This window comes from Sesamum indicum, linkage group LG8, assembly GCF_026168435.1.
Source record: "Sesamum indicum cultivar Baizhima isolate 11 linkage group LG8, ASM2616843v1, whole genome shotgun sequence".
In the NCBI taxonomy this organism is placed as follows: domain Eukaryota; kingdom Viridiplantae; phylum Streptophyta; class Magnoliopsida; order Lamiales; family Pedaliaceae; genus Sesamum; species Sesamum indicum.
The window spans coordinates 26,956,731-26,974,406 of record NC_142664.1 but is presented as its reverse complement, the minus strand read 5'-3'; the positions used below and the strand labels follow the sequence as shown (position 1 = coordinate 26,974,406).

General features: G+C 33.4%; 2 protein-coding genes across 6 annotated transcripts; one reads left to right on the top strand and one right to left on the bottom strand.

Moving 5' to 3' along the window:
• The first annotated feature begins 1,882 nt into the window (after positions 1-1,882).
• LOC105169010 (neurofilament protein-like protein) lies at positions 1,883-5,077 on the top strand. The gene is made up of 2 exons (XM_011089267.3): positions 1,883-2,246; positions 3,157-5,077. Exons 1-2 carry the CDS (start codon positions 2,211-2,213, stop codon positions 4,786-4,788), a joined length of 1,668 nt encoding a protein of 555 aa, XP_011087569.1. The 5' UTR covers positions 1,883-2,210; the 3' UTR covers positions 4,789-5,077.
• A 745-nt stretch (positions 5,078-5,822) lies between these two features.
• Positions 5,823-11,769, bottom strand: PIF3 (phytochrome interacting factor 3). Of its 5 annotated transcripts, none has more exons than XR_002287699.2 (10): positions 11,110-11,766; positions 10,418-10,607; positions 9,120-10,290; positions 8,940-9,041; positions 8,777-8,842; positions 8,505-8,570; positions 7,808-8,314; positions 6,292-6,415; positions 6,137-6,221; positions 5,823-6,027 (listed from the first exon to the last, which is right to left on the bottom strand). XR_002287699.2 is itself a non-coding variant. In XM_020696346.2 (10 exons), the coding sequence occupies exons 2-10, from the start codon at positions 10,501-10,503 to the stop codon at positions 6,013-6,015; spliced, it is 2,208 nt and encodes a 735-aa protein (XP_020552005.1). In that variant the 5' UTR covers positions 10,504-10,607; positions 11,110-11,769; the 3' UTR covers positions 5,823-6,012. The 5 variants fall into 5 exon arrangements, 4 of the variants coding, with proteins under 4 accessions (XP_020552005.1, XP_011087567.1, XP_011087566.1 ...); XM_020696346.2 differs by having other exon boundaries at positions 6,137-6,207; positions 11,110-11,769; XM_011089265.3 differs by having other exon boundaries at positions 5,823-6,207; positions 11,261-11,769.
• Positions 11,770-17,676: the final 5,907 nt, after the last annotated feature.

Genomic DNA, 17,676 nt, shown 5'->3' with positions numbered 1-17,676 from the left:
TTAGAAACAATTTAAGTAGGAAAATTAAGTGTAAATATATAGTAGGAAATAAGGTTCCAAAATAGTAATGGAATGGAATGATGATTTCATGTATTTTTGGTAAGTAGGGCGTCCATTTAGAATCGGTAGATTTGAGGTTTGAAGTTAGTGAGGCAAAAGTCTATTTCAAAGAGCTGGAGAGTCTCAAGAGTTTGCAGCCAGAAAATGACTTCCACAACCCCACTACGAATTGACACCTTTCTTGTTCTCCAACCCATCAATTACCCTTCTCCCAACCCAAAAACTACAAACTATCTATTATGCAAATACATAAATACTCGTATTCGTAGTACTCGAATTTAAACTTAAGATCTTTGCTATACCATAATTCTTGTGGGATTTTAGTTTTATCATAAGATGGATTTGCTAAAATCATGTAAATTTGGACAATAATAATTCTTAAATCGTTCAAATAAACGAAAATTATTATATTACGAGACGAAGATTGTGTGAAAATTTCAATAAAGTCCTTCAAATATGTAGTCAAAATTGAGGACTATGAGAAAAAAAATATGAATTTGGTGTCAACACCAATTTATAGAGAAGATGGGAATTTTGAACAGACTAATAAATTGAGAGTTTTTATTTGGGATTTGATAATTAAGTCGACCCTTACTATTCTGTTTTTTTCATTTTTTGTAACATCACATCACATACCTATATTTTCATTAATATAATTTTACATAAAATGAAGAATAGCACATTGGACAAACTAAAAAAATAATAAAAGAGAAGAGGTATTAAATTTTAAACCTTGGGAAAAGCCACGAAAGGGGCTCATCTTTATCGCTATTATATACAAGAATTGATTGAGACATGCTAAATAGTTAGTTATTACAGTGTGGAATAATTAATGTACCCACTAACCCAAATTAAGTAGGACAAATGTTTTAAGGAATATTAAAGGGTGATTAGTTAGGTGACAGGTAATGAGCCTTGTCTTTACTCTTATATTCTTATTTCATCTCCCTATTTTATTTAAATCCTTTTCTCCTCCCATATTCCAATTACTTATAGCATAGCCTAATTCTTTATTCAGAATTTTGAGGTTAATTGCATTTTACCTCCTTATAAAAGTGATAATAGACACGAATCCACCCTAACCAGACATGACCCTGATTTTTTAAAAGAAAGCTCTAGCTTTCGGGGAGTTTTTTTTTTTTTTTTTGACTATTAATATTTTTACATAAATTACAAAAAACTCTTTTGAGATTTTTTATAATTACAAATACTTCTTATTATTTGACAAATTACAAATGTTTCTAAAATTAATGATCGTCTAACAAATACTCCCCGTAACACCTCATTTTCGGGTATTTACTAGACGGTCGTTAATCCCAGAAGTTATTTCTAACTTTTCAAACAACGAGAGTATATTCATAATTATAACAAATTCATAGAGCCCGTTGTAATTTATTCTTGTATTTTTGTGAAAATTTTGTTGTAGCAAGAATGATTATTTTGTACATGATTAGTTGTAGAAATTGATTAATTGCACAAAATACAACTGATATTTAATAAGTACAACTGTTGTTTCTATATATATAAATGCTAATTAAGCAAGAAATTAATGGAGGGATTAATAATTAGAATAAAAAGGTGGCACTAACCATATACAATAATCCCATCAAATTAGCAGAAAAGCGTTGGTAATAAGAGGGAGTATGGGATGTTCAAAACCCGACAAAACCAGACAACTGTTGTCCAAAATAAAATCAGGCCCTTAAATACAAAATGGTCCCATGATAAAGCTTGTCACTTTTGCAATGACAGCGCCTTCTCCCATTTTCATTCATATTATTCAAGATATGGGCTCTCATTTCTTTGGATTTTTATTACTACATATTTCTTTTAGAAAAACAAAAAACAATTATAAATTCATAATTTAAATCTTCTTGTTTATTTATTAATTATTATTTGGTGGGATGATTAGCTGAAGGATTTCCACTCACTCACTGCTGACAGATCATCAATCATGTGAAGTATAATATCAGTGGTGTAGTTCTTACTTTGCTGATCACTGTGTGTAGGCCTTTGCAGCAGCTGCTTTGCTTTTCTGGTTGTTGCCAACCATATCATTCCCTTTCTTTTCTAAACTCTTCTACTTTCCTCTTTTCTCTGCATATCTTTAGTCGCGACAGCTTCTTTTCTTTTCATTTCTGCAACCATTCATGGCTACTCAGACTGTTCCATCTGCGTCCTCTGAGGTATGTTTTCTCTGAATTCATGTGTTTGAACTCATGCTGCTTCTTGTGTTATTTTGATCCTTGATTCTTGTCCGTCTCTAAGTTGAGTGCTGGGTGTTTCGGCTTTGAGTTTGAGGCCCTGTTTGATGAATTTCTTGTGCAACGTGCGTGCTCATGGGTGAATAATTGTTTGTTGGAATAGTTGGTTTTTCGTGTTTTTGTTTGTGTAATAACAAAGGTTTTTGTTAAAGGCCTGAATTCACATGTATGAATACTACAAGTAGAAGTTTCTGGGAGATTAAGGTCTTTTTGATGTTACGAATGTTTTAATTCGGACTTGGTGGGTCATATATTTACTTTATATAACGTACCTAGAAATTGAGGAATCCCACAAGGGATGAGAGCACACACTCTGCAAGCATTAAAATATAGTAGTCATCATGACAGACAACGTTTCCTATTAGTTTGCTGAGATGTAAGATCAAACCTGTCAATCCTCGGAAACAGATAGACATGGGGGGTGTTTCCAACCTCTAAAAGTAAGTGTTTATCAAGCTTTTGTTGAAAATTACCTGTAAAGAGTGTTTCTGATCTATTGAAATAATTAAATTGAGTTGATCTAAATCAAAAGTTGTAAACCGTTGTTACCAACTGCTGCAATTTACTACTGGTAAAATTGTCGGACTTTTGTTTTTTACAGCTATCAACTCTCGGTACGACTAAACTTACATGTGTAATTTATTTCCGCGCAAAAGCAGAAGCTATTGCAAACATCCCCGTGCTGTTTATGGCTTTCCTGTTGCTACCATCAATTGGAATTCTGAGATGTTCAGTGCCGTAAATACAGTTACAATCTTGCATTAACTTGGATGTCATGAAAAACTTTGTTCCACAAAACAGATGATTTTTAATGCAACTTCATTTACTGCAGGAAGTTGAGAAAGAAGTGCAATCAGAGGTGGTTAAGAAAACAGAAGCTGAAAATGTTTCTCCACCTCAGGAATCAACATGTTCAGCATCCCCATTGGCTGAATCAGAAGCAAAGATTGAGGAAAAGCAAATCGAGCCTTCCGTAGTCGAACATGTGAAGGATGTTGATGGCGATGAAACGCTGAAAGCTGAGGACTCAGCTGAAGTGGTAGCTCCATTGGCTGAACCAACAGAGCATGAGATTGAAGATAAGCCAATTGAACCTGCTCCAGTGGAAGAGCCAAAGACAATAGAAGTGGCTGCTCCATTGGCTGAATCAATAGAAGAAAAGATTGAAGAGAAGCCAGTTGAGCCTTTTCCAGCCGAAGAGGTGAAGAAAGCTGAGGATGCTCCAATTGTGGAGGCTTCTGATAAGGACGTTAAAGAAGTCGAAAAGGAAAGTGTTCCTGAGCCGGATACAGCAGCCGTTTCGGAACCAAATGTTGAGAAAGCTGAGTGTAAAATAGAGGATGAGTCAGAAATTGAGCCCGCACAGGAGACGAAAGTTGATGTGATTGAAGAAAAGCCAGAGGAACCAGCAAAAGTAGTTGATGTGCCTGAATCAGCACCAGCTACGGTTGTTGAGGAGGAAGTGGAAAAACGCGAAGATTTACCTGCGAAAGGTGTGGAAGCAATTGAGGCCAGAGATGTGTCTGTTCCAGAGGCTGACTGTAAACCAGAGGAACATGCTCCTGCTGCGGAGGAGAAACCATCCGAGCAATCGGAAGTTACCGAACAAGTTGAGAAAGTACCTCCAGAAGCTGAACCAGTAGAAAAGATTGAAGTTAAAAGTCCAACAGGCGAAGTCGAGCAGACCAAGTTGGCAAATGAAGAGAAAACCAGTGCAACTGAAAGTTCGGAAGAAGTCAAACCGGAAACTCCTGTAATCCAAGTTGAAGAGAAAGATCTGGGATGCAATCCGACTGATGAAGTTCCGGAAAAAATGGGTGAAGACAATGAACTAAAGGACCCTGCCAAGGAAACAATTGAGGTGAAGGGATCCTTTGAAGAGAAAGTCATCGAGCCAAGGAAGATTGAAGCAGAAACTGAGGCCCCAGAAGCAAACACTGAAGAAAAAAGTGTAGTAGCTGAAGAATTGGTTCAGTGTGAAGAAAAGCCAACTGAGGATACAGCCCGTTCTGTTCCTCCACCTGAAGCTGCAGAAAAAGCAGCAGAAGAGAAGGTTTCTGTGGTTTCTGCTGATACCACCAAGGAAGCAGAAGTGAAGGGAAAGGCAGATACAGAAGCAGCTAAAGAACAGGAGGAAACTGCTGAAGCTAAACTGGAGGAAGAGAAGCAAGTCAATGAGAAAATAGAGGAAACTGAAAGAGCTACTGAAGCCAAATCAGATGAAGAGAAACAGGTCGACGAGCCTGCCAAAACCGACGTCCAAAATTCAGAATGCACCAAGGAAAATGAGGACACAAAACCATCTCAAGATGCTCCAAAGGAAGAAGTACCGGTGAAGACTCAGAAGCAATCGATAGTTAAGATGGTGAAGCAATCGCTAGTGAAGGCAAAGAAAGCAATCATCGGAAAATCTCAAACCTCAAAAACACCAGCCGCTGAACCAAAGGATGACAGTAACAAATAGCAACCTCAAAGCTATAGAGGAGAAATGGAAGGAGCATTCAAGAATCACAAGAACTTGGTGATATGATTTGTTTTCTTTGTGTGACACATTGGTTTTTTTCGAAGTTGTCTTTGTGTTTGCCATTGGGTTTCCTGCATGCGTCGTCTCAGTCTTAGGTATACTAGTGTTTTGCTTATCCTGCATACAAGGAAGGTTTCGTTTTCTGGCTTTTGTTCTTTAAATGTGTTATTCATCCGGTGGTTTGTGTATTTGTGCAAGAAGATATTCAATTTATTGGTTGATGGGTGTATATACATTTCCATTGCATATGTAAATAACTGTATTTGTTTGTTGAACATGTAGTCTAATCCAACATTACACTCGCGGATCCAATTGTTTGTTGGCTCTACTATCAGTGATCAAATAACTAGAACCAGATGTCCAAAAGATACCCTATTAAGGGAAGACAACTTGGAAACGACGAAAATGATTGAAGAAAGGAGAAAGAATGTGACTGAGAACAAGACATGCCACCATGTCCCAATAAGGACTTGCAGCACATTCTCAGTCACACATAAGTTTCTGGTTATAAACCAATTCTTTCTGCATTTATGCAGATCAACAGATGGACAATAATTGAGCAGCGGATGAACATACGCAATAAATTCACCAACTTTTGCCATCATGAAAATCTACAAAACCAAACTAAACCCTGTTTTGCAACACCAGACCATGTTCATAGCCAATCAAGTTCCAGAACGAAAATAAAGGATCTTTTGCAACAAAGGATCATTCAACGTCAAAACAGGAGCAAAATGAACTGCATCAAACTTTTATTGGCAAAGAATGAGCAGCTTTAGAGTTCCGACACTACGAAAACAACAGTAGGATGTGTGTCTGTTTCGATCGAATCTTCCAAGTACAAGAGAATTCCTGTTGTTCAGTTAACATATGTTTCAAGGTGCATTGTTTGTTTGTTTTCCACAAAGCTAAATTGATTGGAAGGACAATGAAATAAGTCAGACATGAATGAATGGCATAAATGAGTCTACTCATGGTTATAAAAGTAGTTTAATGAAATAAATCATCATATAGACATTATTTGATGGTAAATCTGAAAGTGAAAAAGATCTTTTACTGAAAATATGTAAATTACAGATTTGCCGAGACCTACTCTAACACTGCTCAATCCATGAGTCATGCTGATAATATACAACACCGTAAAAGGCTCGACTGTGATTCTCCTCAAAGTAGCAAAACCTGTGCAATTTGTATTTTGTAGTCCTTAGTAGTAGATTCTGAGTTGGACTTTCACCTCGTTTGCAAAACACTACAAAACTGGAGTCTCATAACTAAGGCAATGTTCTACCTCGTATGCAGATAAGCCGTTTTGTGAATTGGGTATTATCTCTTCCACGTGATCGAGAATAGTGGAACTTCCTGTTAATCACAACCTGAATCAATAACGAACCTTTTAGTTACAGCAATATAGATGGTTGCTAATGTAGAATGTACTGAGCTCACCTGGTTCTTTGCTAGTGTCAGTTGCTGTTGTGGAGGTCAGAGCCGCAGGACACGTAGCATCTGTAGCCTGTTTATTCTCTTGCACGGCAGCAGACTGATCTACAACTTCGTTTGTAGCTTGCAGCTGCATAACAGAGAATATCAGAATGACAGAATTCAGATATTTTTTTGCAAGGCAAAATTAGACGAATTCCGTGCAGGTCAATATTTTGTCAGTTTCTTGGTGGAGGGACTTCTTTATAATTAGAGGAATATAAGTAAAATATTTTACAGGTTGAAAATATTCATTTTGTGATTTTCAGTTCAATTACAGAAATAAAACTAGACCCTCTTCTCAAAATCTACCTCACAGAAACATAATGATTTAAAAGAAAATAAAATAAGTTTAAGAAGAATTTATCCGAATCCAATTTCCTTATGGGAATCAAGTTAAGCATTTGACAGTAAACACATGAGGAACAAATAAGAAGTCTTTTGTGCTTGAGCCTTTTTCTTTTACGTTCTACCGACCCCCTTGGAGGTGTATCGACCATACCCAAGTCCAGATGTTTATAACTTTAAGATGTAAGGTTTAAACAATCACTGGTAAGAAGCAGGACAGGGATGCGAATGAGCAAGAACAAGGTGAATCCGTAACAACGAGTCTCACTGTAAGTCCCTACTCATTCAAACAACACTTAAAGACTTAACAGTGCAATCAGTTTTATTGAAAGTAAAAAAATTGTGCGCTCACTCTTTGTAAATAATGGATGAGGAATACATGGTTTACCTCATTCCATCAGACCAAGGAGAAAATAGATTCTATGCTATTTATGTTTCGAACAGCTGTTATCAGACAACTAGAAGTCAAGATGGGTAGAAAGGTCAATAAAGAGAATGAAACGAAGAAGAATTACATCTCCACATTTGGACTTTTAAACAATAACTCAAGGAAGACATTTGTTTATGACTTTGAACTTTTCTTGGTTTGTCATTTGGAGATTCATCCGTTGATTAATCTTACACCCTGTCCTATAGCATATGATTATAATGTTTGTTCATTGCATATGACATATATTAGACCATTCTTGATTTTGAATCAAATATAGGCAAGAAGAGTTGAGCTAACACAAACCTCAAGAGGTTTCAAGAATAGTAGATATTAAGATTCACTTAAGACTATTTCAAGAATGAAGAGTATGTCACAGCGTAGCTAGAACAAACAACCATAAAAAGGCTGAATGTAGAGGCCAAGATCAAAAATCATGGAAACCAACATACAAGTCATATTTCGTCTTTCCACAAGTTTATTACTCAAGACTAGAGAGGGCAACAAAAGATCAAACCAAAATTGGCATGCTAAAAGTGGGCAAGAGAACCTTAGCCAAGGAATTTCAGGCAGTGCTATTTTAAGTAATAAATGTGCATAAACAAACGACATTTTCCTGCGATGTTTCTCCAGTAATTTCTTACTAGAACATATGGCTGAAGCTTAAACTTCCAGGCAGAAAGTATAAAAGACTGAACGAACACAAACCTGATTAGATTTGTGGTTGACTGGAGTGCTAGCTTCTGCATTGCACATTAACTGTGCATTCTTGTCTATCACCGGGTCCCCAGAATTCAAAGTTGGAGCTGCACTAGACACTTCATTGTGACTTCCACTCCTGAAAGCACCTGAACCCGTGGCTGAAGGTCCAGGAGGCTTCCCAGTTAAAGGAACCACAGGTGCTCTTGGTACTGAATTGGCCAGTCCTTGACCGGGCTGCCCGTAAATGGGAAGGTTTGGACCGGGAATTCTCTGGAAATTTCCAGGGCCTGACATTGGAGAAGGGAAGTGTGGTACTTGCATGGGGGGTACCGGAAAAACAGGGCATCCAGGAGATCCACCATTCATGTCTAGCATACCCATCCCAAATCCCATACCCATTCCTATTCCGACACCCATTGGTGAAAAATGGGGAACATGAGCAGGATGCACGTGTTGCATTCCTGTAGGAAACATCATAGGTGGCATACATAACCCAGCCCCCATGGACATAATCTGCACAAGGAGCAAGGCATTAGAGTTTAAGCAGATTGGGAAGCTTATCAAATAAAGAAAATGCCCTTAAAGCAGATAGGTTAGGGTAATGCATCTCCTTTGTGTAATCCTCAATCAAAGCTAGCACACCTATCCTAATGTAGGGGAAAGAGATTAAATAAGTGAGAGTGCCTGAAAAGCTTCAGCTTACCTGTACTTGAAGTTGAAGGGTCTTTAGATATTCAATGGCTTCATCAAGCATTGAAGCTTTATCCGCCTGATAGTAATGAAAAAAAAAGCAGAAAGGAAATTTCAAAACCATAAAATTTCATCCAAGGAAAAAAGTTAAAATGAGACAGCATTTTAATAGGTCTGGAGTTCAAAATTCATTAAGATAACAAGACAAAATGTATCCTGTTTCAGTTCCTCAATCAAGATTTTCCAATAGATTTATCACCAGGCATGAATTTCAGAATGCATTACCTTGTTGCAATTGGGTATAAGTTCTTGTAATGCACGCATTTTCTCGTTAATCCTATCCCTTCGTCTCTGTTTACACGTCAAATGGGAATCACTTAAGTAAACATAGGGAGAAAGAGAGAGACACCAAGTCAACTGTATTAACATTTGGAACATTCTTGCTCACCCTTTCGGAAAGATTATGTACTTCTGCTGCTCGGCTTCTCTTTGATCCAGTACCTCGAGCTGGAGTTGATTTTTTGACACCAACAGATTCTGTTTCAATATCCTGTCCATAAAAGAGTTAAGACATGGATAACAAACAAAAATTTAACGATAAATGATGCTAGCTTTAAACATGACTTACATCACTACGGCATTCTGATTCCTCAACATCACCAAATTTTCTCTTCGAATTATGTGCTTTTTCGCAAGAAACTCTATCAGCACTATAGCCAGAGCCTACAGAAGAAGACGCAACCATAGGCTCAACTGTTCTCTCACCATCTGGGACTGCTTTTGTTGAATTCGCAGAATCACTTACAATTTGGGGCTTATCATTCTTGATGGAAGTTTCTCGGCATAAATTCTCAGTTCTGTCAGGGGTATACGACTCCTTTGGTGCCTTAACTGCTGGTTTTCTAGAATTGACTATAGCAAGCATAGCAGATGAACCATGGAAGTCAATGTCTTTTTGTGTACTATTAAATCGCTCAAGAGACGAGGATTTGAGTGGATTACTGCTGCCAATAGCTGAACCTTTCTCCTTAACTCCCATCCTTTCCACCCCTGATGAAACTGAAGCTGGAATTCCACCGGAGTTTGGGGGATTGGCTTTAACAAGGCCTGCTGGTCTTGTAAAATTGGAGAAGTTCAGCAAATTTGAATTATTAGTAGCTGGTCCTATATTCTGCCTCTGCATCTTCATACTTGTTGAATTATTTACTACATCTCTACCTTGAGCAGGGTTCCTGTATATATCATCCGGATGGTTACTCATACTATTGCTAATAATGTCAGAAACTCCAGATCCTAGGGCAACTGATGTCTGGGAAGGCTGAGGCGGCCATGAAAAGAAAGGACGAGTTTTTGGTGAAGAAGCCTTCAAAGTATTCCCACCATTATGCGAATTACTAACAGTTTGATTACAACTACTTCTCTTCTCCACCGATACAAAGCTATTTTGGGTGGACAATCCATTGGTCGTAACACCAGATATTCCCGGTAAAAGATCAGAACTGTAATCTTGAGGCAGAGCATCAACCATGGGATAACTTAACCAAGGAACCATTTCATCATCTTGGCTCAAATCCAAGTCCCCTGAGGGCACTACTGGCAACATATCATCCAAGATAGACTCAACTCCACCAAATTTTTCGATTCTTGCACTGGTGGAATTTACTACTCCGGCATCACGAACTCTATGTGTGTTAGAAGAAAAACTGTTACGAACAGGGCTTTGAGTAACCCTACTGGACTGACCTTGCATCATAATCTGGCCATTCTCCCATACAAGCTCAACCACATCGCCCTCAGCCCTGCATGAGAATACACCAATACCTTATAACATTATGAACAACAAACATGCAAAACTTTTCACAATACCAATTGCAATCCATCAATATCACTTCAATTAACAGAGGGGTTTAGTGAAAATAGGCCTACCGGGAAGAGGGATCAGATGGACATGGTTTCTGCCGGCCCGATTCAAGCTTTCCTCTAGCCAATCTCAAAAACTCTGAAAGAGGCATGGTGGAAATATACAGACTTTTGAACACAGAAATTGCTGAATAAGAGCAGCTGAGTATTATCACATGGTACTATACGCTCTCAAGATCCACCTTTTGCAACAAATCTGTTCAATGTGTGAACCAGAATTACATCAACAACGCACAAGAATACATCCAAATGAAAACCTACAAAATTGATGACAATTATAGGTGACACATATCCAAGACCACATGACTTTTTCCTGCTAAGTTTCACGATACATGAGCAAATAAGGAGAATAGAAGTAAAAAACGCACACCAATAAGTGCAGATATTCTATTTGTGTAAGCATGTATAGCTTCACCTAGTTATGTCTTAATCAGTGAAAATATAAAACTCCATAACAGGAGTAAAAATAATTGGATTTGCAGTCAAAACCCATTTATTTAATACTAAGAACAGAAATACTTTAAAAAGAAACAGCAAATTGAGCTTGTTTAAGTCAAAAATTAAATCTTTTTAATCCAAATTCAATCATTAGAAAAGAAACCCACATGAGATTTCTTAAATTATTCAACAACCACAAATCTTTCTCACATAATCTCAATACTAACACTAAATAAACTCCAAGAAAACATAAAACCCACCTCTCAAAATCAGCTCATCCACCAACAACCACACCTCCCCCAAAAGATACAAACTTTTCTTGGGAAAGTTCCCTCCAATCTCAATCTTCAAAGATTTTCCCTTTCCTTTACTCTTCTACACCGTAAGCAATGATAGTTTTCTTGAACTCACCAACTGATTTTGCTAATCCAAATGCATCACACGTGTTCCCCTGGTTAAAAGCTACAGTCTTTCTCCAGCCGGGCACTTCGTTTTCAGCTCCAAGAAAAGAAAATCTCTGCTTCTTGAAAATACCCAATATATACACACACACACAGATGTAGAGAGAGAGAGAATGAGAGGAGAGAGCAAGATTATAGGAAACAAGTCGTAGAAGGCGGCGAAAGGCTTGCCAATTTGGCGGTGGCGGAGCAAAAAGCAAGGAGTACACACTGACACAGCTTTTCAACTATATATGCTCTCAACAGACAGACTATAAATAAATAAAAACCTCTGCCCTCTCACAATTCTTGTCCGAAACTCCTAAACGAGATTAGCAACTCCAAAATCTTTGAAGAAAATCTTGATTGCTTTCATAAACTACAAACTTATGGGCTATAGCTTCACTCATTATTATATACATATATATATATATATATGGGAGTAGCATTTAATAAGTATTTTGTTCATCATCTTGTGATGGGGACATGAAATGAGATGAGATGAGATGTTGAATTTTGTGCAGCGTGGAGGACAAAGTACACTTAAAAACATATTTGAATTTGTTTGTGTTAAGTATGTTTCTTGCATCATTATTAGGATGCGGGACCCGCCAAGATAATACAAACCGTTTGCTTCCCATTACTCTTATCAAGCTTGCTCCTGTCCTGATGATGAATGGGAAAAACGGTTTTTTCCCATCATTATCATTTATCACCTTTTCTTGTACAAGTCTTCATTTTACCTTTACTCTCTTTGCTTGTTCCATAAGATTGTCTATTTTTACCGTTTTAAGTTAAATTCATATTATGTTCGAGGCATTTTTATGCATTCACTGAATGTATAGATAATTATCATTTATTTATTTTTTAAAAAAAAATTAGATATATGACTCTATTTCTATATTTTGCAAATTTGTTTCTAATTTAATTCAGTATATGGACATAAATGTAGATATAATTATGGAAAATAGACATGAGGTATAATAATTTTTAATATCTTAGAGTAAGATATGACTTTAAAACGATTTTCATTATATATAATATTTATATATTATATAAATAGTTAATATATATAAATATAATATGTATGAAATGGTATAATTGGGACAATGTTTGAGTGAGCTTATAAATTCATTAAACATCTTATAAAACATTTCACGAAATATTACAGAGTGTTATTAGTTTTTAAAAACTAAATTATTTTAGTATTAAGATATTAAGAATTTATAAGTTTCTTTAAAAAACATAAAGAATTCTTGATTTACTTTTAAATTTTTATAAATCCATTTCTTACTAATTACAGAATTATCGTTAACAATATCTTATAATTCAATAACATTATTTTATTTAAAGCTCTAAGAGCTTAACTATTGTATAATACAATTCATTTTTGAATTCTAAAAAAATATGTTGTAAAATCTTTATGTAATTTTTTCGGAACACTCTCTTCGGACGAGCCCCCATAAAAAAAAATAATGAAAGTAATAATTAAGTATGATTGGAAAATGAAAGAATATATAGATGCGATACGTTTAAAGTGGATTCTTTCTTTAAAAAAGAATGAGGGAACTTAAGAAATAATAATAAACTTATTAAAAAAGGTGTTTTTTAAGATTTATTTATTTTTGAAATTCAAACACATATTTTATTTTATTGATACACCATAGTCAAATTGCAACGTAGACATCTAGGGAGTAGGGAACATCATATGTTTCTATTTATAGTCATATATACCAATATTTGTATGACTCGCCAACATATATATAAAAATTTGACATTAAGTAAATTAAATATTTTCAAGTTGGTTCATACTTTAAATTTTTTAGAATAATTATTATATCATGTATTTGTATTGCAAATAAATGGTATACTACTAGAAAGGAAGCATTCTTGAATTAGTTTGATATTTCTTGTAGTGTCATTTTCTTTGCTAAAATCCAACAGGCCAAACAGAGTGGTAAGCTCCAAATAAGTAGATAATGACAAAACTTTTTAACCAAATAAGGTTTGATCGAGTTGAATCAATCATATAACAAGTATAAATATATTTATTATATAATTGGTCAATCTTTTTTAACCATACACCCATTACATCAGATCTAATCGAACTTAATTAAAATTTCTGTAAAAATTGAATACAACGTGAAGTATAATTAAGGTGACCACAGAAGGAAGAAAAGGAAAAGAGGAGGGTGACGAATTCTTGTTTGTGATGCTTTCTTGCAACCAGTTGTAAGATAAGGTGCATTGCATTTTGCCAATGTTGTCTGAAATTTTGAGGAAAATTCGGTTGAACACAAATTATCGTCCCATTTTATTTATTTTATTTCCCAAAAATTATTATCCTCCACAACTTTAATATGTTATCCTGCTGGATTTGATCCCACAAAACAAGTATAGAAATTGATTCCATCCGTCCCATTTATGCATATATTTTATATAATAATTCTGAAAAGAATAATTTTTTAAAAAATGAAAAAAAGAAGAAAATAAAATAATATGATGGTGTCCACATCATTAAGAAGTATGTGGGGACTGATTCTCTTGCCTGTGTGCCTCAAATTCAATCATGTACCCTTTCTGGGTTTAGTTTATTTAGTGCTAATTCCACTTATTGACTTCATTCTTGTGCCTTTTAATATGTATTTTTCGATCTAGAGTTTGTCAGCATGAGTTTTATGAATATCTGTAGTTAATTTATTTTCAATAGTAGTATATTATTTTTTATTTATTTTGATATCAATTGCTTTAGAAATATTAATGTATTGTATTAATAATATGTTGATTTATTTATTATTATCGATGTACTAAAAAAAGGGCACTTTTCCATCACTCTATCACCAACTTTTACGCACCACTTCACAATTTAATTCTTTAAAGAAATTTTGAAATAAAAATAGGAATTTTTTGTTATTTTTCATGTGTGTACGTTGAATATCTTATATATGGGCACATATAAATATAATTAATTGTTATTCTCAAAAATATATTTAAGTTTGGACTTTGATATATTCAATTTAGTGTTTCGTTTTTTGTTTTATATTATAAAAGCCCGTCGAATTTATAAGATAATTTCTTTTATAAATTTTGGTATTGTTCTTGTGCACTTGATGGGAATATGAAAAATGATGCATAAGATCGATAGTATATAAATTTGAATGCAAAGTAAAATTATTTACTGCATAGACTAAAAAATATCCACGTAAAATAATGAAAGTATTAACGAATATATATCTATTTTGGTATGACATGCAGAAACTATCATTTTGATTGGATTGTAAATTTTATATAAAAATTGAAAAGCTTACACTTTTGTTTATGGTAAATTAATACATTGACATAATGTTGCCCTTTAAAATATTATTGTGAATTAATTGTGTATATCATTACTTTTAAGTGTGATAATAATATTTGCATAGTATCCGTCCTTCATGACTCTAATACATTAAACAGATAGATTTAGCGGCTGTAATTTGGGTGATTTTTGAACTGTTTAAAACGTCTTATAAGATGATTGAATATTTAGAGGGTATTCGTTATTTTTTCATAAAAAGAACTTATAAGTTAGAAAAATATGATGTTACGAGCTTAAAAGCTTCTTTCCCAAACTTATGTTGAAGACAGTGATATAGCTCATTCAATTTTGTCTATATTATTTATAGAATTATCATTACTAACATTTTATAAGTTCCATAATCTTATTTTATTCAAACACTTCAAGTATTTATTTTAATAATAAAACCTAACATCTTGGTCAAAAGACATATTGTAAGATATATAAGCTCATAAAATGTGTTAAATAGACCTCGAGGTATTCGGTCCAACTTATTTAAACATCTTATAAGTCCATACGTCTTATAAAATACTTAATTTTATTTTAAAGTAAGTCCCTGAATGTATTTGAATACAATAAAACTGTATAACTCATAAAATTTTAACGATAGCAATTTCTTAATTAATATGATAATAATTAAATATTTTTGTTAAATTTACTCAATATTTTTCAACACGTTATATAAAATTTTAAAAAATTTATAAGTTCAGCCAAACACGTCATTAGTCAAATACTCTCTTAGTTTGTTTGAAGCATCAAAAATATTCCAACTATTGTCAAAGCTTATGATAACTGTAAAACCTTTTTCCAGCTCCAATATTTGACCTTTTATTTTTTAAAATAAAAGATAGAGAGAGAGAGAATTCTACCTTCTAAAAGCACGAATCATAATTATTGAAATCGAGCAAAATTCTGTTTAATTAATTAATATATATATATATGTGTGTGTGTGTGTGTGTGTGTGTCCCTCCTCAGTGAAAGTAATGGAGTTAATATAAAGATGTAGACATGAGAAAAGGCTGCATATATAATTGATGGTTGACTATAAAGCCTCTCATGATCAACTCATTTATTCATTAAATAATATATTAACCATTTCTTAATCCTCTAATTAATATTAATTAAAGAACAGTTCTCAAAATGAGCATCACATTAATTTGATTGCTTAGCACACTACCAAAACATTAATATGATTATATAAAGATTTTAATAAATTGAGCAACTAAGCAATATATCGATTCGATCGATATATCAATATAACTCGAAGTTATGAGAAACTAAGATAAATTGAGCAAGTTTGATCGAACCAAATCAATTATTTTATAAAATATTTTAACTAGCTTAAGTTCAAGTTTGATCGAACCAAATCAATTATAAAATAAGTGTAATACATTTGCTATATAATTATTTACTTTTCTTTAATTGTGTACCAATCACACGATAAATGTATTGCACTTGTCATATAATTGGTTTGAGTCAGCTGAACTATATCCAGGCTAAAACTTTACTATATATAGTTTGATATTTCTTACCTTATCAAGCTTATAGATAAGTCATATAAATATTCATAACTATAATTTACAAAAAACAAAAGATAAGGGTGGTTGAACCAAAAACTGATTTATCATTTGAAACTGAAACATCCTAATATTATTACATTGTCAGTCGTAAGATATGGTTCGATTAGGGACAGAGTGCGCGTCTACCTTAAATATTGTTAAAGATATAACTATCAGTTTTATATAAAGTCAGCGACAATATTCATTAATCTATTAAAAACCTCAATCATTCATAGGACAGTGAACTGCTAATGATTTGATTGTTTTGAGATTTGATCAGTATACAAGCCTTTCAACTTGCTCATATTATATGTAAGAGGAAAACATGTATTTTTGGTCTTTGATCGGGTCGAGGTCTTCAGTGACTTGATGATGATTTAGCGATGACCTGACGGTTCTTTGGAGTAATTAAGGCCCAAATGAGTATTTTAAACCTAGATAAATAAGGGTAAACTATATAAACACTTTATAAAGTTTTAAATATATTTTTAAGAAGATGGTGATGTAATATACTATACCGGGTTTTTATGTAAATATTTTTTTTTTCTTTGAGAAAATATAAGTTTAAATCATAATTACTAACTCAAATGATATACTCATAATTACACAAAAAAAGATAATATTATATAATTAAATGTAATTTTTATAAGATGTCAATATAATTTACGTATTCTTCCGTTATATTTATGTAAGTCCTTTAGAACATATGGATGAAAGGTTGAAGAAAATCAGAAATTGAGGATGACAAGTATCATACATCTACATATGGATATTGCAGTATAGTAATGTTTAGGTTCATTTGTAGCCTTGTAATAAATTAAACTAGTTAACATTTAGTGATTTAATTATAATTATATGTTTTATAAATTCAAAATATTTAGTTTAATCAAATAATTTTTATTTAAAATATGAATTGTACGTATTGCTTCTTCAAAATTTATTTTTTTTAAAAAAACATTATTCTCTTACAATATACGAACTTAATAATTAAAATTTGAGGAGAATTAATTACACTAAAAAAGTAAATATATAATATGTTAGTTAGTGGAACACATTAAAAATTATTAACTTCTATGTATAATTAATTTATGTCATATATTTCAGATCAATCAATTTTTTCGACGAGATGTAATCGATCATGTTCGCAATTAAATAACTTGATCACTTTTTGTTATTTTTCTGTATAATTCTTTTATGCTTCTAAAAACTTAAAATTACTAAGAAAGCTTCACATCGTCTCTTACAATAAATAGAAAAATTTAATTCAAATCGAGTTTGGTCAAATTTAAATTGATTAACAATAAATGCAATACACTTATGGTGTGATCAATCATATAATAACAAATATATTATACTTATTTTATAATTAATTTAATTTGACCAGACTCAATGTAAACAAGAATTTAAGATCACATTGCTTCCTCCTTCTCATACCACAACGATATTGATATTTTTAAGTTGTACATACCATAAAAAAAGTAAAAAATTAAAATA